Here is a 23176-nt window from a genome sequence, read left to right on the forward strand (position 1 = left end):
CCCCATAGTAAGGGGAAGTCTACTATAGATCTCACTCTTAGCAATGTCCACATGCTTGGGCCATTAGAGGAAGTCCTGGGAGGCCAGAATTGAAACAGGAAGTCTGATCATAGCTCTAGCGAAAACTTTACACCTTGATGGTGTCCAAGCACAAGTGAAATGCAGGAATAAGTACTGTACTTTAGTGTGACAGGGGATTATATAGAAAAATAAAGGAAGTTTTTGATCTTATCACTGTATTCTGGTATTCTGTACAATCAAAAGTCCCAATTTGACTTGAAAGTAGTGACTTAATTGACTTAATTTTGGTTAAATAGCAATTTTTGTGAATGTAGATTTTCTGGATCTTAAATTTTTGTTGAAGCGCTGCCAATTGTGGTCCCCCTATAGTGTACCTTTCCCCTATAGGCTGAATCTAGTCTAAAGCCTGAACCACTCCACTGGTCTACTGCAGCATATCATCACAGAGAATAGCTGATGGGATTCACTAGCTCTGGGCAGCAGATACAATCCCAGAGGCTCTACTAATCATTTTCAGTAGCACTGCCCTACTGTCCTAATGCAATTTGAACTAGATTCAATAGCACTCAATTATCTGATACCATCAGCAAAGTTCATATGCACATGCAAATTCAATTTCAGCCTTCATAAAAGTAACAATTTGATATAAAAAAGTGGGCAGAGACAAAAAGCAGAGCAGGGAAATAACCAAAAAAGGAAAAAAATTAAACACACAGATAAAGGGAGAAAGAGCTCTGAACTTCTCTTTAATTTCTCATATAAGCTTTTCCTTTACACACACACATACACACATATTATTCTTAAACACTGATTCTTGCATGGACATTACCTTGTCCCTCAATCTAATAACCGCTCCATACTCAATCCACTGTAAGCATCAGCTAATCCAGTCTCAATTAGAAGACCACGGGTTCCATTTTGATTCAATGCTTTCACCTTTACAAAACCATACAGGAACACACAAATGTTTAAAACACACATGAATAAAGCGAAATACAAGATACTGTATGTGAACACATTAAGTGCAAGTAACTGCACAACCAATACTAACACAATTATATAAGGAGTAGGAAGCCTTTTGTTTAGTTTTTTTGCTTTTTTTTCTGTTTTTCCTAGATGTCACTACTGTGATCAAACACAATTATACCACAATAATAATTTTGGTATACCAAATAAAAAAATACAAAACGCATAAGGAAATATGAGAATCCTAATTACAGTACAATAAAAGTAGGGAGCTCAAAACAAGTGATGAGGTAATCAGAGATAATGAGACTCATTATGCATAAAATAGACACTTTGTAAGATGAAAATGAAAATCCACTGAGTGATAATTGAAAAAAACAATAATGAATGAAGTGTGGAAGTAGTGACGTGACAACCATGCTGTATAGATACTGTTTATCGTCCAACCTTATTAAACATGTGTTTACAATGAAATGCATTTTGTTCTCAATAACAGGTCACTGCTTCCCCCAAACCCAGACATTGAATACAATTATGGTTTTATACACAAAATGCAAGCCACAGGGCATGAAGGTTAGATGAGTTTCTAATTTGCATATTAATAGAATCAACATTTCTTAATGAGGGTTAAAATGAAGAGACGTTTCAGTGACTTTTTCTGTTGTCTAATGACTTGCTCAATCTAAAAATCTTATAAACAAGCTTTAGACGAGTGGACTTTTGGGCACAGCAGTGATAAAGAGTAGAAATGTTTAAATCTAATAATAATGATAATAATAATAATAATAATCTCAGTATGTGATATGAAATTCTAAATGTGACCCAAATGTGACCTGAAACCCTGGATTTATCTTTTTCTTCTTCTTTTTCTTCCTCTTCTTCTTCTTATTATTATTATTAATTATTATTATTATTATTAATTATTATTAATAATATGTTTATTATTAATTATTATTGTTAATTATATATAATTATTATTATTATTATTATTATTATTATTATTATTATTATTATTACTCATTAATGATAACTAACTCAAAATCTAGCAATCTTAAAAAATACAAATATATACCAAAAGTAAAATTGCATGTATACAGTATTACACTAACATCATTTGAAAACCCCTAAATTTCACATCACGTTTTTTCCTAACTCTTGCTATGTTCACATTACAAGCCATTTTGTTCAATTCCATTTTTTTCGGTCAGATTGGATTTGCATGTCATGATGGTTCACATTCATAATTACAAATGACCTTACATGTACAGTACAACATACTCACATTGATACATCATTTCTTGCCATGTCGGTTCAAACACGCCATACTGTAATTGTGCAACCACTCATTTATTTTAAACAATGGAAGATATTTGTGCAACAATACGCTTGGGTTTTTGCTCTGAAGGACGGCAAACAGTTAGTCAGAGAAGAAAGAATGTCTTGCTTTAGCTGTTGTAGCAGCTCTTGCTAGCACTGCTTTGAAATTCCCACGCCGTCAGTGTTGATTGATGTCACCGATTGTCCCAGGCATGCGCAGACACAGAAAGCATGCGTGAATTCTCATCCGGCCATCCTCATTTATGTTGCATTACTGTGTATTGCATAGATATCTCATCTAGGACCACATAATAAAGGCTATGTTCAAATAACGGTACCAACCTGAAGCGACCCAATTCAGATTTTTTTACTCTAATGTGACACAGATTTGTTTATTTTTCTTATAGCTTCATGAAGGCATTATTCTACTTTTTTTTTTTTTTTTTTTTCAGATCGGATATGAGTCACTTTTGTATGTGATCCTAAATCGGATATATACAATATGCAGTTTTGCAACTTGAATGAGATCCAGCAGATCGGGATTAAGTGTTTCTTTTTTTCTCTGTACATATGTAGAGTGCTGACATCAGGCGGCACTGGCAATATGGGGATTTTATGGCAGAGCTAGCAACAGCTGATAAAACAGCCAAGCCTATGCATCTGGCTGTCTGGACGTCATTAAACACAACCAGCTACCTGCTTGCCATTCTCCAGAAACATAGTTTTTGCTTGAATGACATTAATTGTTTAAAATGATTGAGTGGTCGAACAATATGATGAGGTTTAACCCAGACAGTGAGAGCAAAAACGTCCCGAAGTGTGAACGTGTGCCATTTCACAGTATAGACACGTCACATTGTAAAATATAAACTTTAACCGTCATGACATGAAATCAAAGCTGAGCAAATGCGGTTTATAATGTGAATGTGGACTCACCAAAAAAAATTCAGATCTGTGTAATATTAGGGTCAAAAATTGATTTGAGTAATGTGAACGGAGCTTTATTTCATGTTAATTAATTAACGCACTTAACCAACTATCACTGATCCCTAAAAGTCCTCGAAGGGGCAATCCAATGCCTGATAATAGCTTAAGATTAAGATGAATCACTCTTAAAAGCTTATTAGATTATAACTACTCTCCTTAGCTCCATTAACATATTAGGCTAATAAATTCCCGTAGAAGACCACTTTTTAAAAAAAAAGACATGAAAAGTGAAGAGGAGGGTTAATCAGTTCTCAATATGAGTCAGGAGGAAGACATTTAAAGACCAGGACAGAGACAGGAAAGACAGCTAGAAATGCGACAATAATGCCATGAAAATGCGTGGAGAAAATAATAGAGACGAAATTACAGGAGAATCTTATCTTCTTTTCTGTTTTGCTCATGTGTCAGTGTGGAGCTGACAGCTGATGTATGAGTCAGCGAAAGTCTGTGATCACAATGTGTCAACGTACAGTATTCACAGCAACTCTTTCTCTCAATCACAAGCACAAAGAGAGAGAGAGAGAGAGAGAGTTAGGGAGAGCGTGATGCATACTCAGTATTCTGAGTCTGTAATCAAACGCAGCGGGAACTGGCAACAAGAGCAGACGGGTGTGACGTTCTTACTATGAGAACCGTGAATGACACACACACATACTTTCTGTCTTTCTCAGGCACCCACATGAGCACACACAAACACACACACACACATTTTTTCTTTTTTTTTTAACCAAAGAACAGCTTTGCTTCGCCGTGTCGTGTCTGAGTGTCGTGGAGACTTGATGCTAACGAAGGCTAACTGCAGTATCATACAGCCGCTCCATGTCAGAGAAACAAACTACAACAGCCCTGTGATAAAACAACAACAACAAAACAGCCAAGTCATATGGCCCGTATTCTAGGACTGTCAACACCGACATATTGCTTAACATCGTCTGCTGCTTTAGCAATCTATCGCTAGGGTTTTATCTGGTACGACAGATGTGTTAGTCTTTCAAGTTCGCCTGAAAGGGGGGAAAAAATGGAAGCACTGAAGCTAATTAAATTAATGACTGAAACCATAATTTTTCCACATTTCACTGTCGCTCCACACAACCAAATTTTTATATAATATTTAAGTAAGAGCGTGAACACTGCTTCAGATTTCTTTTTCCCAAGTTGAATACAAAAGATACAGATGTTGAAGAATCCCATGTCCAATCCCGCTTGCAGTTGTAACCTATTCGCCTCAAGGTTTGACAACGCAATGTGTTCTGAGATGCTTCTCTGCTGCTTACTGGATTTATTTATTTATTTATTTATTTATTTGGGACCATTTGATAAAATTGCACATCGTCAGTTTCTAAAATACTCAAACCAGGCATCTGCATTCAAAAACCATGACCACCGCAGTCAAAATCATTCACCTACTCACTCATTGTCTATACCTCTTTTATCCTGTATATAGGGTATAGGCTGGAGCCTATCCCAGAATACCTTGGCCACGAGGTGGGGTACACCCCCCATCACAAAGCACACACACTCGTATTTACACAACTACTGGTAATTTGGGAACACCTAATCTGCATGTCTGTGGGAGGTAACCAGAGTACCAGGAGGAAACACACCAAGCACATGAAACTCTGTGGCAGCACTCGAACCTTCGACACTGGAGGTGCGAGGCCACAGTGCTAACCTCTACACCACCATGCTGCCCAGTCGAAATCATTGCAATAATATATTTTTTTATATTACTTTCTTAATAAAGTGCCTGGCATTCATATTCATGACTTTATTCTTTAACACCAAATTATTCAGGTCAAAGTTTTTTTTTTTTTCTGCCATATTATCCCTAAAAGTATTTACCTTTTTATTACGTGCTACTAAAAACTGTTTACCTGATTAAAGTTCACACGGGTTATCATTACTGGAAAGCTTACAGAAAAACATGGTGTCTATTTCCGGAAACATTTTTGTTTATTACTTTATAAAACTTGATAATAGGAGTCTCACTGGGAGTGGTGTGTGAAAACTAATTCCAGTTTCAAAGTTTAGCTATAAAACTCCACATTAAGGTTCAAAGCTCAGATGGAGAGCATGCGCGTATGATATAGCATTTCAACGAGATGATTTTTTGCTTCGTAACTAACAGAAGGTGAATAAGGACAAAGAATGGCAGCGAGAGAATACTTCCCAGAGACGGACCTCTTATGTCCTCTGTGCCACTGTATCTACACAGATCCTGTCATCTTGTCCTGTAGTCATAACTTCTGTAAGGTTTGCCTGGATAACAGTTGGAAGAAGAAAATTATTCTTAAATGTCCATCGTGCAAGAAACGGTCTTCAAAAACCGTGCCTCCAAACTTGCGCTTAAAAATGTTGTGTGATAGATTTCGTCAGGACAAAAAAGAGTCAGCTGCACCTCAGATGTTGTGCAGTGTGCATAACGAAAAACTCAAGCTCTTCTGCTTTGAGGACGAACAGCCAGTGTGTGTTGTGTGCCAAAGCTCCAAAATGCACAGAGAGCACAATTTCAGACCCCTGGATGAGGCAGCGCAAGAACATAGGGTAAGTTACATACCTTGAAATTAGATCAGTGCTGCAATATGAATACCTGTATAAGACTAAAGAACATTCCAAGCAATGGCTTTAAAGGATCCTGAAACTATAAATGTTATAATCGTTAAAAAGGTAAAGCTATTTTTTTTTTTTTACATTTTAATGTTGTCTTATATGTAACCTTTCAAATAAGTCTATAGTTACTGTCCAAAGTCTACAGTGCCTTGCAAAAGTATTTGCACATGAAGTTAATTTGTTGGACCACATCATACTTAGGAGTTTTATAACAAAGGGTGTCAATACTTCTGCACTTTCCAGATTTATGTTTGTTTGTCTTAATTATCATTTGTGTCACATGTCACGGTTGCGCCTGTGTCTAGCATGTATTATAATTTGAGAAACCAATCAGCTTATTCAACACTGCGGTCTGCCCATTGTCCCTAATGAAAGGGGGACGGGGCTGCAGGACAGGACACGGCTGGTGGTACATCTTCAATTAAGGCCTCTGTTTCTCTGCTACCAAATGAGAGGTGGTAAAATCAGAGAGTGTAAAACCCGTGTTGTGTTTGCATGGTCTTTTAGGCTGAGAAGTGTTTTTCGCCACTGGGCTAGTTGACTAGGAGAAGACACTGATGGATTGGAAGCGTTGCCTCAGGGCTTCTGCCTTTAGTTACGTCCAGGTCTCAAGTTGCAGCCATCGTTAAGATGTTGACCGCTGCTTAGACTTTTACACCTCTAGTTCTGGTCTGCCACCAGACTGCGACAACCGCATTCACTCCATCGCTCCGAATTCCAGATTCGGTGCCACCGCTGCCAAACATTTTATTTTTTTGCCTCAATTTTGGGCTGCCACTGCCGAACTGTGACATCTACATTGACTCCTTTGCTTTTTACTTCGGCCTGATTGGCCCCTTTGGTCTACAACACAGTCATGCTGTTAGCTGACCTGCTATTGCTGCCCTAAAGTGTGTTGTAATCAAAAGGGGCCAAACAACATTAAATACTTTGGAAAGGCACAGCAGTTATGGTCCAAAGACCTTTTGGTACATATTGCACACATTTCTGTTTTTAAAAGAAGGTTGTTATTATTATTATTATTATTATTATTATTATTGATATTATTATTATTATTATTATTATTATTATTGCTTTAGATCTGTATATAGTAAAGGTATACAGTAGTATAGTATGGTATATGAGTACATGAGTATATGAGTATAGTATAGTGTGTGTGCACTATAAATAATGTTGTTATTTGTCGACCAGTGCCATCTAAACTGCAAGACCATGCAATTTTTACATCACTCATGTCAATCGGAAAAACGTTATCATTTTTCATAATCCCTCAATACAGTACATATTTTTGTGCCATCCACACTTGTTTAAAGTTGAACATAATTAATATCGCTCTCATTTCAGGAAGAGGTTAAATCTAGACTGTCAACACTGCAAGACACGCTTGATTTGTTTCTCAAAGCAAAGTCGACATGTGATCTTAACATACAACATATTAAGGTGAAGGGAATATGTATTCTGACCCCAAAAGTCATAAACCATTAAATTTATCTACTGTAGCATACCAAAATATTAACACTGTTTTGTTGCCAATCTTTTGTATATTAGAACCAGGCCCAACACACAGAAAAGCAAATTAAAAACAAGTTTGAGAAACTTCACCAGTTTCTACAAGAGGAAGAGATGAAACACATATCGGCACTGAAGAAGGAGGAGAATGAGAAAATGCAAATGTTAAATGATACCTCCAACGACATAACCAATAAGATTGTACAGCTGTCAGCAACTATCAAATCTATCCTAGAAGAAATAGCGACCAATGATATAACTTTTCTTAAGGTAATGTAGTGTGTTTCATTCATTTATTCATGGTCTATACTGATTATCCTTTGCACTGGGTTGAAGGGGCTTGAGCCTATACACAGGCGGGGACACATAGACAGACACAATATGGGCAATTTGGGAACACCAGTTAGCCTAATCTGCATGTCTTTGGACTGTGGAGGATCCTAAAGAAAACCCACCAAGCATGGGGAGACCATGCAAACTCCTTGCACACAGACCCAAGGTGGGAATCGAACCCTAGACCCTGGAGGTGCAAGTGCAGAACACTATGTAGCACTGTTATTTTTAAATATTATTAAATGCTTTAGGCATCATTTCCACATAAAAATTATGCATTCCATTGCCATCATGTAATGTTAGCATTATAGACGCTCTTTTTAAATCCAACATGTTAAAGCTTTTAGATATTTTTTGGCTCAACGAAAAATTTGGATTTAGCTAACAGGTCATCTGTAGTTGGCCAAGGTGTGAAAAATGTTTGTTTCTTTTTTCTTCTTCAGAACTACAAAGCTACTCTTAAAAGGTAAGTAAGTTATTTTTGTTACACTTCTTAGACTTTTCTTTTCTGTCTTAGACTCCATCCACACGAAGCCGAGGCGTTCCCTATCCGATCATTTTTTTTTTTCGTGAACACGGCGTCGTCTCAAGAAATATCTGCGTACACACGAAACCACTGAAAACGGTGTAGTATATATGCCAGACCAGTATGGGGCGCTGTAATTCTGCCATAGAGATACACTATACACAGAGAAGAAGACTTTGAGCATGCGCATAACCTCGCGCGCTGTATACGAACCAAGATGGTGTTGTCCATTATCGCTTGTTGCTCATAACAGTTGCATAGAAGCAATAGATTTTGCTGTAATAAAGCTAGTAGGCTTTGTAGCAACACGAACACAATCATGTAGTCCGCCATTATTGTTGTTGCTGTTACGTGTGATGCAGCCGACACGTGATGTGATGACATCATCGTTTCACAAAATATACAGATTGGCCGTACACATGAAGACGCAAGGGTGTCGTTTTCAGATTTATCCACTTTGGGACCCGGTTTAAAAAAATAGCGGTTTCAGTCTCTTAAAACGCCGGATCCGTGTGGACGAAATGCCGATACGATAAAAAATGTATACGTATACAGCGAAACGCGTCTCCATGTGGACAGGCCCTTAGACTCAGAGCAGTGTTAATGCCTTTACGTTCTTCCAGAACTGAGTGTGAGCTGAAGGATCCTGAAGTAGAGTCCGAATTATTGATTGATGTGGCAAAGCATCTGGGCAACCTGCAGTTTACAGTGTGGGAGGAGATGGCGAGTATCGTTGATTATTGTAAGTATTGCAAGTTTAGATACAGTATGTCCAAGACATGCTCTCAGCATGTCATTATTGCACAAGAAGAAGTAAGACTTTTTTTTTATCTAACGCCCTTGACTTGCTTTACAGATCCTGTGATTCTTAATCCTAACACTGCACACCCGTGTCTCAAACTTTCAGATGACCTAACTGAGGTCGTGTGCCAAGATCAGCATGAGCAGCTTCCTGAAAACCCAGAGAGATTTGACCATTATTTGTGGGTCTTAGGCTCTAAGGGCTTTAATTCAGGGACTCACTGCTGGGAGGTCGAGGTGGGAAACAGTGCGGAATGGGCTCTAGGTGTTGTGACAGGCTGTGTAAGAAAACATTTCTACAGGGTCGGTGTATGGAAAAGTCTTTGCCAAAACGCCAGATACGGTGCCAGTGCCTATGGAAAGTCAACCATCATCTTTAAGTTTGAGAAGGACCTGCAGAGGATCAGAGTGTTGCTGGACTGGGACAACGGTCACGTCTTGTTCTCAGACCCAATCAGTGGCAGGAATCTAAAAATATTTTTCCACAATTTTACAGAAAAAGTCTATCCATACTTCTGCAATCAGTGTAAAAGTCACCCTCTGAGAATTTTACCAGAGGAGACTTTTGAAAAAGTACGAGAGTCTGATTGCAGAACAAGTATGCTTGCTTATGACTCCTCTGTTTAGTGGTGTACATCGTTGTGAGAGATAGAAAAGGTAAAAAAAAAAGAATAGCAGGAACTTTACACATCACCAAACCTATTGATGCTCAGCATTCATGACAACAGGATGTTTTTTTTCACCTACCGCAACAGAAAAGCATTTGCTTAACACTGGAACTTTCATTCTCTCAACACTGCCGCAGCCACCTGTGGATCAAGAGCGCAGATTGTATAAAAGCTGGATTAACCCTTTGTAACATCACCCAAGAGCAGTTTTGAAGCTTAACTCTGGGAGCTCTGATTATAACCATCTTGGCAGGTTAATCCGTAAATGAGCTGGCGGTTGGTTGGAACACTCCTACATACCACAGTTACCACAAGCTAGCTAGCTCTAGCTTTAGTTTAGCTGAAATGCTAAGATGGCTAACATTAATTTATATGCTAAAGATGAACGTTATCCCATGTAAACTCATACATTTCTTGTGATACAGTATGTTAAACTACAAAGATTTCAGTTAGCTGGTTAACTAACGTGATGCCTACTGTAGCAGACCTGAAATGAAATCAAGTTTATTTTTGTTGGATAAATGTAAAGTTGGATATGTTAACCTGTCAATCTATGGGGATTGACTTTCTTTTGGAGTCAGCTTGTCTTTTGAGAACCTGCACGTTTTGGCACCTCTGCCTCATTTTTCAGAACCAGAGGTTGCCCCTTGATCAAGAAAAAATAAAACAAAGCTCTAATTTCTCTCTCACTTTTTAATACTACACAATGATACTAGTGAATAACGGGAATCTGCGAGCTCATTGTCTGCTTCCCTTCAAGGTTTCTTCCTATTGCCACCACAGGGAGTTTTGCCTTGCAACCGTCACCCTCGACTTGTTCATCAGGGACAATCTGATCATTTTGATTCATACACATTTTTCCCACACTTTGTACTCATTTACAAAATTTTCCTTTAGATTCTGTAAAGCTGCTTTGCCACTGTCGCCTTGCACCTCCAGGGTCTGGGTTCGATTCCTGGCCAGGCTTGATTCCGGGCCCTGTGTGCATGGAGTTTGCATGTTCTACCCATGCTTGGTGGGTTTCCTCTGGGTACTCCGGTTTCCTCCCACAGTCCAAAGATATGTATGTTAGGTTAATTGGTGTTCCCAAATTGCCCATAGTGTGTGTGTGTGTGTGTGTGTGTGTGTGTGTGTGTGTGTGTGTGAGTGTGTGTATGTCTGTGTGCCCTGCAATGGATTGGCACACTGTCCAGGGTGTATCCTGCCTCGTTTCATTTCATCCATCCACTCAGAAACCTCTGTAGTCCAACTACGACCATGGAGGCCAATGGCAACCACTAGAGGTTACAATAGTGGGGGTTATTGTATTTATTCCCATTTTGTACAACTGTGGCAGGACCTCTAGTCAACACTTACACATGCATTTACACATTATGGCCAATTTGGTAACACCAATTAGCCTAATCTGTATGTCTTTGGACTGACCGGAGACCGGAGAACCCGGAGGAAACCCACCAAGCAAGGGAGTCCATACAAACTCCATGCACACAGAGACGGGAATCGAACCCGGCCCCTGGAGGTGCAACCTATGGACAACAACAATACTTTTTTTAAGTTGTTGAAATTTTTTTTTTTTTCATTTGATCATTCTTCCATATACAGTTGTTATTTACATACATTTATTTAATTCAATTTGCTTCCTCTGATTAGGTGACATCATATCATACTCCATCTGAAATGAAGAGTGAAACACATGTGCAATGACTACCCATATTGGACTGTCTGAAAAAAGAATGCTTAGATCGAAGTCTATTTACTGAGAGACAGGGAGACACTCGAGAGATTAAGGATACCACACGGGATGCTAATGAGAAGGATGCTTACATCGATATCCGTTCAGAAAGAGAGATTCGGGCGAGGTGGGAATCACCACACGATGCTTTGTCTCAGGTACACCAGGTTCTGCCGTGCTCATTCTCTCACTCATTGTCTCAAGAGACAGCTGCAGAGGAGCAAACGAAGTCAAATACGCTCTTACTCTATTTGAGTCATTTGGTGGTTTTCATTCCATTTCCACCGACTTTGCCTTAATTGCATCTCAAGAGGATGTGGATTCTGTGTGTTCGGATGTATTTCCTTTCATTACATAACGCCAAAAAACAAATCTGAAGAACCTGAACCGCATGCTAAATGGTGTACGCTCGTAATTAAGTGCAGAGTTGCTGCTTCAAACATGAATTTTAGGTTTATGAAAAAGAGATTTTTTTTATGGTGTAGCAGACATTCAATAAGGCAGAAATCATTCAGCCATATCATACATTATTTCTGTCCGAGCTGACAAATTACCTCATAGAAATCAGCTGGAAAAATTGGAAAAGTGCTGGAGTTTTGAAGAGAAGCGTTGTCAATAAACAATTTACCTCATTTTAAATTATACTGTTATGTGCATTTTGGTATGGTGTACTGAATGACAGAATAATGTGTGTTTTAGATAGATAGATAGATAGATAGATAGATAGATAGATAGATAGATAGATAGATAGATAAATATGGACATATAATATACAGTACATATATATTGTAGTGGAAGTTACAGTAAGAATCACACTTTTAAAGATTAATTTCAAAAGGGTAAATGACAACGAAAAGAAACCTAATCTTGTTTACAAGTAGTAATCACTTTCAATGCCAAACTTGTTTAATCATTAACAGTCATCCTGATAGAATGGAAGACGTCAGATCAGTTGAAAGAAGGTCAAATGTTAGAGCACTGGGAATATCACATAATCAATTTCCACATTATGAAGAGCCATGAGGAGTTCAGGACGAACCTGTTGGAATCCACACCTTGTCGACGTGGATTTTGAATCTTTCAAACATGCTTAAAAATTTACACTATGTCGTTATGACCCATAAGTCCAACGTACCTGTAGGTCTACTGTATCTTTCTGGACACGTGTCCATAATCAACAATAATTTTTCTGTTATTACTGTGGGAGGCATGGTGGCTTAGTGGTTAGCGCTGTTGCCTTGCACCTCCGATGTCCAGAGATCAATTCCCACCTCGGGTATGTGTGCATGAGGTTTGCATGATCTCCCATACTGGGTGGGTTGTCTCCGGTTATTCAGGATTCCTTCTACAGTCCAAAAACATGCAGGTTAGGCTAATTGGCATTCCCAAATTGCCGTAGTGTGTGAATGAGTCTGTGCGTGTGTGTGCCTTGTGTCGGATTGCCACCCCATTCAGGGTCTACCCCACTTTGTGCCCTAAGTCCACTGGGAAACCTGTCCTGTATACAGGATAAAGCGGTATAGAGAATTAGTGAGAGTGGGTGCATTGCATCACAGATGAGTTGTGTTTGTTAGGATTTATAATTTGACACCAGAGCATTTCATGTAATATCCTACATAGAGAGTAGAATTTCACCTGTCGCACTTTGTCAGTTATCACAGGTCTCTCTGTAGGGATCAATAGAACCCACATACTTTACTGTTAATAAATATTTGCATTGTCTTATTTTATCACATTCCAAATTGTTTTATTTCTCTTAAGGTAGAAATAAGCATTTTCTAACCAAAATAATAATAATAATATAATATAATATAATATAATATAATATAATATAATATAATATAATATAATATAATATAATATAATATAATAAATAAATAAATAAATAAATGAATGTCAAATTTCAGAAAGGTCTAATTTTGGGGTTACATCAAGCAAAAAAACAATTAAGAAGATTTTAAATTACTGAAACTGGGTTATGCACCCTTCAACACATGATTAACACCTGGAAGAATAGTGCTGAACCGTCAACTTTGTGGAAGAAATGTGGTCGAAAATCATGAATGAGAGCACTTACTGTAAACACTTGGTGCAGTTTATTGGTAAAACATTAAGAGGAAATATCCATATGCGCACAAAGTAATAAAAACAATCACAGGATTGGGACTAAACAGCTATGCGGCCATAAGAAACCACTTCTTAGTGAGGCTAATCAGAAAAAAAAAAAAAAAAGCTTCAATTTGCTAGGGAGCATAACGATTAGACTTTGAAGCGATGGTTAAAGGTCATATTGTCTGATGACTCCAAAGCAATCGATGTGTCAGGGTAAGAAGACAAAATGTATGAAGCAATGCGCCCCTCATGCATAGTGCCCACTGCACAAGCCTCTGGAGGCAGTGTTATGATCTGCCATTGCTTCAGTTGGTTAAATCCAGGCTTAGCAACGTTATACTGCATTTGTTTTTTGCATTATTATTGCCCATTATTGCAATGGTTGGGGTAAGGGTAGTCAGCAGACATATAAAAATGTCCGAAAGGTTTTTTGACCAGTCCCACAATTACCCCTACCAGAATGATGTATCTGATGCACAGTGACAAATATGCATGTCAAAACAGTTGACAGGAGAGTACTATCTTAAAAGTTAACATAGTAAACTAACCTCCTGAAGTGTCACCATGTATGCATTTGCATTACTTCATGCAAATTTGTCTGGTTAAATTCTCCAGCATGCCCCCTACTGGAATTATCCAGTACTACTCAAAGTATATACAGTACAGTAGGCAAGCTCCTAAACAAATATGCTTACGACATGTCCGCTTGACTACAGTATGTGAACGCATGGCTTAACAACAAGTATTTTTCCGCTCTTACATTACAGCAGCTTGCCAACAATGATTTTCACTAATTAAAAATGACATCCATGATATCCATTTCTAGTTACAGTATATATAATTTCATGGAGTATGGAGAAAGTTAGTACCTTTTAATTGTCATTGAAACTATAAGCAGTAATTTCCTCACTAGCCTGTCTAATTTCCGCTCAGTTACAGATAAACCAAAACAGAGCAAACATTTAATACTGAAAACCTTCCCATACCTTAACTTTGGAACTAATATTCAACAGAACTGTGAAATACAGTAAAAAGCACTTATTGTTAGATAGAACTTACATTTATTTAATTTAAGTAATCATTATCGATAACTCAAGAAAGAATAGTGTTCAGAGGCTATGAGAAGTTTGATCAAAACCATTAAGGGAATTCCTATTGGGGAATAAAAAACATAGAGGAAAAAAAATCATCTTCACAAGTGTAAATAGTCAAATATGAATTTCCTCTTATCTGTTCCTTATAAATTTCCCTAGGTTTCAGGTGTCACCCTGCAAAAGTGATTTTTCGGCTCACTAGAGGTAATCTTGAGTTTACTGGCAAAATATGTTATGACATCATGCCAAAGATACTCCGCACATCATGTTCACTAACAGGGGAAATAAACTGAGGGAAGTGGCTTCTGTTCTATCTTCCTGTCTACAAATGGATCTTTGGTGAAAATCTATATATTAACCAAGTCACAAACGGATTTTAATGGCTGTGAGTACGACTGGTTTGATGCTGTAGCGCATGAATAAATAAAAAAAAATAAAAAATAAATAAATAAATAAACTACTGTCTGTTATCAACATCACGAGCTCATTCTGATTTACTCAGTTTCAGTAAGGCACATATAGAATATTGACGTTACCAGTGGACAGTGAAAATGTCTTTCTAAAAGGTTTCCTTTCAAATTTCATGCATGAGTCGCTGCCTTTTTTTTTTTTGATATTTGCAAAAATTAAAGTGCTCCCACCACCACAGGCGTTTATCCGGTGGGCTTAAAGGTAAAGAAAATATTCTGGCCTGGATATCAGCGACAAGCATTACAGTACCCATAAACACTTCCTCACACACACACACACAAACTCAGTGAGTACAGAGCAATTAACTAATTGATAAGATTAATTCAAGATTGCATTCAATGTACTGGTAAGTCTTGCTCTTATTGTCATAATGAGCATTAACAGGCGGAGTGTGGAGCTTTTCACTGAATAAAATGGCCAGCAAGAGGAGTTCATGGCACAGACATAAAGAAACATTTCTCATAAACCACTGAAACGATCAAGAGTAATAAGTAACAAAAGGGAATATGGCAAATATGCAACAGAGTTCTGAAAACTTTGTGAGCATGGAAAGTGAGCATGACAGTGTGTGTGTGTAGCTGTGTTTGTTGTGTCTACTTACCACCGCTGAGACCAAAGTGAACACACAGAGAGTGGACAGTAACCAGGGACATTTTAGAGCATTTTCATACAGCAGTTTGTACTGTCGTTCCTCTGAGAGACTCAAACCCTGATACACCCACACATATGACACACACTCACACACTCAGTAACTAAGTACAAGCTGGAGGTCCGGCTAGTTTGTGACGTTACCATGGAAACTGCAGAGGAAGGACCCACAAAGGATTTTTAAAAAGTTTTGTTATTAATTAATTATTTACATAATAATAATAATAATAATAATAATAATAATAATAATAATAATAATATATTTTAATGATGTGTTTAATGTTGGAATAAGTTTATCATTAGTATCTATGCAAATACATTCAATGTAAACAGAGTTACCAGAAGATTGAGTTATTGACAAGAAAGTTCTGTGCAAAAGTCTTGAGCCCCCTATCTTGCATTTTTTAATAAGGGCTTAAGGAATTGTTCTCCAGGTTTTCTGAAGGACTTCTTGTTGGATTTCATTTTAACACATTTTTGGCTCTAAAATATTCAGTCTGGTTTATGTACATGACCAGTTTCCTAAAACATAAAATCATAAGTTTCAAAGATTTCTTAAAACATTTGTTGCTATTTAATCTTTTAATTAATTTAAATAATTTTATAACATTTCACATAATTCAATATCAGGAAATGAGGGCTGGCTCAAGATTTTTCACAGTATTATACTGTATGTCAGGATCTGATATTTCTACAGTGAGGTTCAACAGTCTGAGAGCACTAATGAGATAATAACTGATGAAACATTTGTCTTGAATTAACGAAACAGACTTTAAACAGAAAGATGACGTAACTGTTATTCATATATATGTCACATATCATTTTCGACCTTTAATATGCAACTTTCAAGTGTTAAATAAGTAACATAAATAATTAAATAAATAATTTACATTAATTAAATAATTTACATAACTTTTTTTTTTTTACAAACTATATTACATGACCTCCAGGAACCAGCATGCATTATATATATATATATTCCTTAAAATTGGTCCTGGTTGGTGTAAACATAAAGGTTGACACCATGTAAAAGTGGCCGTTCTGTCTAAGCCATATTTACTTAATTAGCTTTTAATTGCTTTGGTGATTTTGTTCCTGAACTGTTTGCATGTTTGTCCTTTATTATATCCCTGTACGATGTTTACCTGTGTCATGTAACCATTAATTTAAAACATGAGCTGTGCTGTACCGTTGAATTTTAATCCTGACTTTAACACCGGATTATGCACATCGATGCTTACAATTTTAAATACGTGACTTGCCTTCATTTACATTGGATTTAAAAAGCCTGCACACACCTGGCACATTTTAGTGATGCTCAAAAAGGAAACCAAGATAAATTATGACAGATTTGTAGTGTAATATACAGTAGGATAGCATTGTAATTCAAGTCAATTTTAGAGGGCGTTTTAGAGGGGAAAAGTTTTTTAAAAAATTATTGTTGCATAAAGTATGTATGCCCCTTAACTAATAATTGGCATAAAGCATTGTCTTGTGTTAGGAGCATATTAACTAAGAACATCTAGATTGGCAACTTTATTTAATCTCTCTTCAAATCAAATCAAATAAATAATAGATAAAAAAATATATAAACACCCAGATCTATTTCCCGAAAAATCACAGGTTTTTGCTAGGACTTAGATCTTGCTCTGGATGATTTTTTTTTCCCAAAATGTTGTTATTATTTTTTATTTTTTTATTTTTTTATCATTATTTTTTTCAGAAGCTGTTAATTTGTTGTCTTGGATTTTATGCTTGGGGTCATTAACATTTTTCTTCAGCTGTGTAGAAGAGGTTTTCAGGCTTTGTGTTAAAATAGACTGGTATTTAGAATTATGTCCTAATATTTTATCATTGTCTCTTGAGACCAAAATGCATTTTGTGACATATTTCGGGGGTATTTTAAATGAGCTTGATTTTTTTTTTATTACTAAAATTAATTAATTACAATGACACATTTTTTTTTTTTTTTTCCATGATTGAATTTGTTTTTTAAGAATTTTGTTTTTTGGGATATATATATATATATATATATATATATATATATATATATATATATATATATTGTTATTGGGATCTTTCTTACATAAAAGGTGGAAAAAAAGATCTGACATGATCTGGTTGACCTTGGCTTCCCCTTTTACAGTAGCACCACAAAGCCATTGTATTTTAAAAAAAGGACAGATATGTTTTATATCTGCTGTAGATGAATAAATGATTAAAACAATATTAATATATTATTTAAACTAGGTGTACTTACACTGTATATTCCTAAATAGCCACCACCTGTTACACAGAGTCCAAATGTGCTCTATGAATTTGCCTAGTACTTCACTAGTGTGCCTCATTTGCTCTCATGAATAAGTTCCTATGTTCCACATATCCAATGTGTTAATTCATGTACGGTGGTAGAGAGCATACTCTGCTATAACACTGGATTTTTATCATTGGGAATTTGCTGTTTAGGGAATCCATAATAGCCGGTTATTAAGTCATTTTGTCATTGTCTTAATTGCTACACCATGCCTATGCTCATGAGCAACAATTACAGCTTTGCTGCTGGCGAAAAAAGGCAGATAAAAAGATTTAAACAACCAAACAATTCAGTGTGATCTGTTTATTCAGGCATATGTTGGACATTAGACCATTACTCGACTCAAATGTGTGTTTACGTAACACGTACACACAAACACACAAATACACACACCAGTCAGATCCCTATTATGTACAAACACTCTGTGTCAATGATCTTACGGGTTGCTATAGCAACACTCTTTCAAGTAATGCCCGGACTAGGAGTAAGAGCGTCCTCATTTATTTTATTCTTTCATGTTTCCTGTGAGAGATAAAGCATTAGCCTTTCATTAAACTATGGTGTAAACGGGCCAGCTGAACTGTCTCCTCTACACCAGCAGTAGCAGCTACCGGAGGGAGGGAGGTGAGCGTGTCGAGTGCAGGAGGGAAAACCTGAGCGTGGACTTTGGCCTACAGAGCGGTCATTAAGTATTTAGAAAGCTAGAACTGAGCAGGCCAGGAGAGGCCTATAAAAGATGTAAAGAGCACAGAACAGTCTCGGAGCTCATTAATTCAGCTGATCAGTTTACCTCTACTACCGCTGCTCTCACAAAAAGCAGGATCAGGTTCCGAATCGGGCGCGGGCGGGCGGCCTGGACCGAGTCCCAGCGTTTACACACAGATCACATTTCTACTTTGTTCGTTTGTAGACACCTCGCTGTCCTATGGATCTCATTTCTGTAATCACTAAAAAAAAAAAAAAAGCTGATAAACAAGGTTTTTGTGTATAATAGACCGTATAAATCAGGTTACACCACAGTACTGCTGAGTTCTTGAAATTTATTGCTGTTGATTAATTTTCAACAACAGCAGCTCAGACGATCATGTCAGCACAAGGTGATTTTAATCCGAATTTCCAGTTTCTACTAAATACATTCATTCAAATATTTTACTGTTTTTATAGTATCGGCAAAAAAGCTTAACAATAAAATAATCCTGAAAAATTTTGCTTTCATAAATTATTGCTATGGTACACATAATAAACATTTAGGGAGATGTTATGCATAATATTTATGCAAAGTGTTTTCCATCATGGGACAGTCTTCCGTAACATGACAAACTATGTTTTTTGCCTTAACTTCATGTCAAAAGGAAATTGCCAGGAAATTACTTTTTATAGCACATGACAAGTGAACAGCAAAATGAGAACTCCATTTATGACATTTAAAAAAAACAAACATTTTTTTTCAAAAGCAGCAAAAAGCATAAAAATGAAAATATTTTGTGCATGGTTTCAGTGAGCACAACAGTGTTAAAAAGCATAAATGTAGACCCCTGTGTGGTGCAGTGGTAAAGTTCGTGCCCTATCACCTGGAGAATACTAGTTTACTTCCAGGGGGATGCCGTAGCCTATTGCAGCCAGGGGCCGAGAGAAAGCTGACTGGACGGAAAAAAATGCAAAATTGTTTTGTATGATTTTGCTAAACACATCACACAAAAAGATGTTACTGTTGCACGAAAATTATCCCGCATCACCTAAGTGCTGTATTTGCGTGCGTTACCTGTCTGCTTAATTTTCCTTTGTGAATATTACTGTTAAGTGCAACATGGATCCAAAATGCAGTAAAATTTGTGCTAGTAAGACATGGTAGGCCATAAGTTTTTCTATACATAGGAAAAATGATTGCAACTTTTTTTAAGATGAGCTCATTTTGTGCATTAAATTGTTAAGTTTCTCAGTTTAAACATTTCTGTTCTTTATGTTCTATTTGGATAAAATTCGGCTCTTAGTCGTTTAGTTTTCATTATATTAAAATGTAAAAAATGTCTCAACTTTTCTGGATTTCAGGTTGTACAAACCACAAACAGTAACAAGTATTCAGTACAGTATACAGTACAAGTATACAGTAAATACGTGTTCATCAGGGGTGGCTCAGTGCTTAAGACATTGGATTACTGTTCGGAAGGACCCAAGCTCAAACCTGAGCACCACCAAGGTGCCACTGTTGGACCCTTAAGCGAGGCCCTTAACCCCCCTTAATTGCTTAGATGTAAAACAAATTTGATACAATGTACTGTAAGTCGCTCTGGATGTGGGCATTTGCCGAATGCTCAAATGTAAAGTGGAAATGAACAGGTGTTAATATGGAAGTAGTTTCATTTGAAACACTCACACACGCTTGGTTCTTATGCAGTAGATCAATACACTGCGCTAGAAGTATCAAAGAAGCTTCTCTCAATAATTTTTTTTTTCCATAACCATTACCGAATATAATGTCCTCTATACTTTTCACCTACGCTGAACAACACTGAAAAACATTGACCTTTTACATCTTGCTGAAATTGATGTTTGAGAGACTGGGTTGGCTTCACAACTAATAGCCACTATCTCGGGCAGACCCATGAGCATTATCTAAATGAGGCTCTATAGTGGTTCGGGGGTCTATGCCCAGCATGCAGGTTCATTCGACTAATCTATTTTAATCTATCTTTCCCATCCTCACCAATCTATCCGTTCCCATTGGACCAACTACGGCATGACTCACCTCTCGAATCAATTAAAGAGCCGCACACAGGCCTCCTCTTTTCCTCCTGATTGAATGAAGCTGAACTGAGGGTATCTATATTAGCCACAATTGCTCTCAGGCACCAACCTAAAGGGGCTATGGCAGTTCTGGAGAGCACACTCACTCTGATTAGTACTCATAAGACGTAACCCTCATTCATAACAAAACACAGAGACAAAGGAGCCAAGGACATGCAATCTGAGCGATGGTCGTCATTCATTTAGTCTCTGTTTGTTCAGGGAGAGATAAGAGGAGTGCAGAAAGAAAAAAAAAGAAGATACAGATACTATGCAGACAAATCAGCGTGGCTTTAATACTGATGTGATTCTTAAGACACATGTACGGTACTATTTGCAGGGCATCATCCTCGCTTGTTCATGGATAAAGCAACGTACAGGAAAGCTTTTCTTTAGTCCGTGTCAGTTTAAAGTAGCACACATAGGGCCAGCTTATCAACTGTATAAGCCTGTGGTCCAGATGAACTGAGAAGTAAATGCATGAGACAGCACATTTCTGGAGTTTCAATTAGCCTTCTGATCCAAGCACTTCAAAAGTGGGGCTGAGATGAGCGTAAGAGATGTGCTTTTCCATTCTCTTTCTCGCTCTCTCTCTCTCTCTCTCTACTATTTATTGAATCAGTTAATCCTGTCCAGTGCTGAGTTCCAATCAGAAGGCAGGTTCAAGATAAAAGCGATTTTTTTTTTTTTGGACAGCATTTGTACAAGATAAAGGCTTTCCCATTCAGAAGCACCGAGGTGCCATATTTAAGCCAGATTAAAGGGACAGGATTTCATGTATCCTTCACGCTGTAAGCAATTTCATAATTCCGTTCACTGGACTAGAAAAAATGTTGCTTTGTCCGAGGAGTATGTTTATGAAATGGAGTTTAAAAAAAAAAAAAAATCATAGTGCTGTCTGTATTTGTAGGAGAAACCTTGTGTGCTACAAGAGTTAAGCAACTAATTCTACTGAAATGAAATTAATGTCTTAATTAAGACCAAGACTAAAATAAAATAAAGTATTTTTAAATGATTTCATTCTGCTGGATTTACACCCAGTATACCTTCTGTATATGTTTATCATAAAAAGTGAGCACTACCACCAAACGCTAAAAAAAATTTCTAACATAATAAATGTTATCAGGATGACAGATTTAAACATTTAAACACAAGCCTCATCATGTAATAATCACTGATTAATTCATTGAGTTCTCATTGAGTCCTGATGGCTAAGCATCTTTTTATTAACATCCTTTTATTAGGTCACTGTAAGTGTTCTTCTCTGTTTTGATGATGATGTCAGCACTGTGAACATTTGTCTCTTTGTAGCTGATTGCAATTTGATTGGGTTAGTGTGTGCTTGGTTACAATATGACACAAAGCGCTCCAACAGCATGATTGTCACTGTGTGAGGACAAAACACTTGGGGTTTATACAGTATACTGTATATGTAGAGTAGAGTGTGTTTATACAGCACTGTGCAAAAGTCTTAGGCACCATATTATATGTTGTACCAATTTATATATATATATATATATATATGTGTGTGTGTGTGTGTGTGTGTGTGTGTGTGTGTGCATTCAGTATTTCCATATATAACTTAAAAATGAATAAATAAATAACATTACAGAAGCATATATGCATGGCCGTAAAGAAAAAAAAATAATATTACAAGACAGACCAGTTTTCAGATGGAAACAAAAAACTTAAACCTTTGCATAAAAATAGAAAGGAGTTACCAGAAGAACTGATATTCTCCAGCAAGCTCAGTAAAACCTAACAGCTGTTTTCTTATAAAACAGCACAAATCTGTGTCTAAAATTCCTGATTTTAAGCAACGAGTTTTCACTCCAAATATTGACTGTTTATTTTATTACTCTTTATTGCTCTTTATAGAAGTTTCTTTTATGCAGAAATGTTTTCAAAAGCATCTTTTGCTTATGCCATATTTTTGTGTGTGCCCAAAACTTTCGCACAGTACTAAAAGTAAAACAGTTGTTAGGTTTTACTGAGCTTGCTGGAGAATAGGAGTTCTTCTGGTAACTTTGTCACACTCACTTATTTTTTATTTTATGCAAATCCCAGGACCGTACATTAGGTTTTTTGTTTCCATCTGAAAACTGGTCAGTTTTGTGCTATATATTTTTTTCTTTACGGCCATGCACATATTCTCCTGTAATGTTATTTATTTATAAATTTTATATAAAAAGTTATATATGGAAATACTGAATGATTTAGTACATAACAATGCAAACATGATAAACATATATAACAAAATTGGTACAGCATATAATATGGTGC

General features: G+C 36.9%; 1 protein-coding gene across 1 annotated transcript; it reads left to right on the forward strand.

Annotated features, from left to right (window-relative positions):
* The first annotated feature begins 5365 nt into the window (after positions 1-5365).
* LOC128528007 (zinc-binding protein A33-like) lies at positions 5366-10159 on the forward strand. Its single transcript, XM_053500717.1, has 6 exons — positions 5366-5835; positions 7246-7341; positions 7450-7680; positions 8187-8209; positions 8893-9011; positions 9126-10159. The coding sequence occupies exons 1-6, from the start codon at positions 5440-5442 to the stop codon at positions 9695-9697; spliced, it is 1437 nt and encodes a 478-aa protein (XP_053356692.1). The 5' UTR covers positions 5366-5439; the 3' UTR covers positions 9698-10159.
* Positions 10160-23176: the final 13017 nt, after the last annotated feature.

Source organism: Clarias gariepinus, chromosome 7 (genome assembly GCF_024256425.1).
Source record: "Clarias gariepinus isolate MV-2021 ecotype Netherlands chromosome 7, CGAR_prim_01v2, whole genome shotgun sequence".
Classification (NCBI taxonomy): domain Eukaryota; kingdom Metazoa; phylum Chordata; class Actinopteri; order Siluriformes; family Clariidae; genus Clarias; species Clarias gariepinus.

Coding starts and splice junctions, on each gene's coding strand:
- LOC128528007 (XM_053500717.1), top strand. CDS start 5,440: ATGGCAGCGAGAGAATACTTCCCAGAGACGGACCTCTTATGTCCTCTG. Junction 5,836..7,245: donor AGGCAGCGCAAGAACATAGG/GTAAGTTACATA, acceptor CTCTCATTTCAG/GAAGAGGTTAAATCTAGACT. Junction 9,012..9,125: donor GGCGAGTATCGTTGATTATT/GTAAGTATTGCA, acceptor CTTGCTTTACAG/ATCCTGTGATTCTTAATCCT.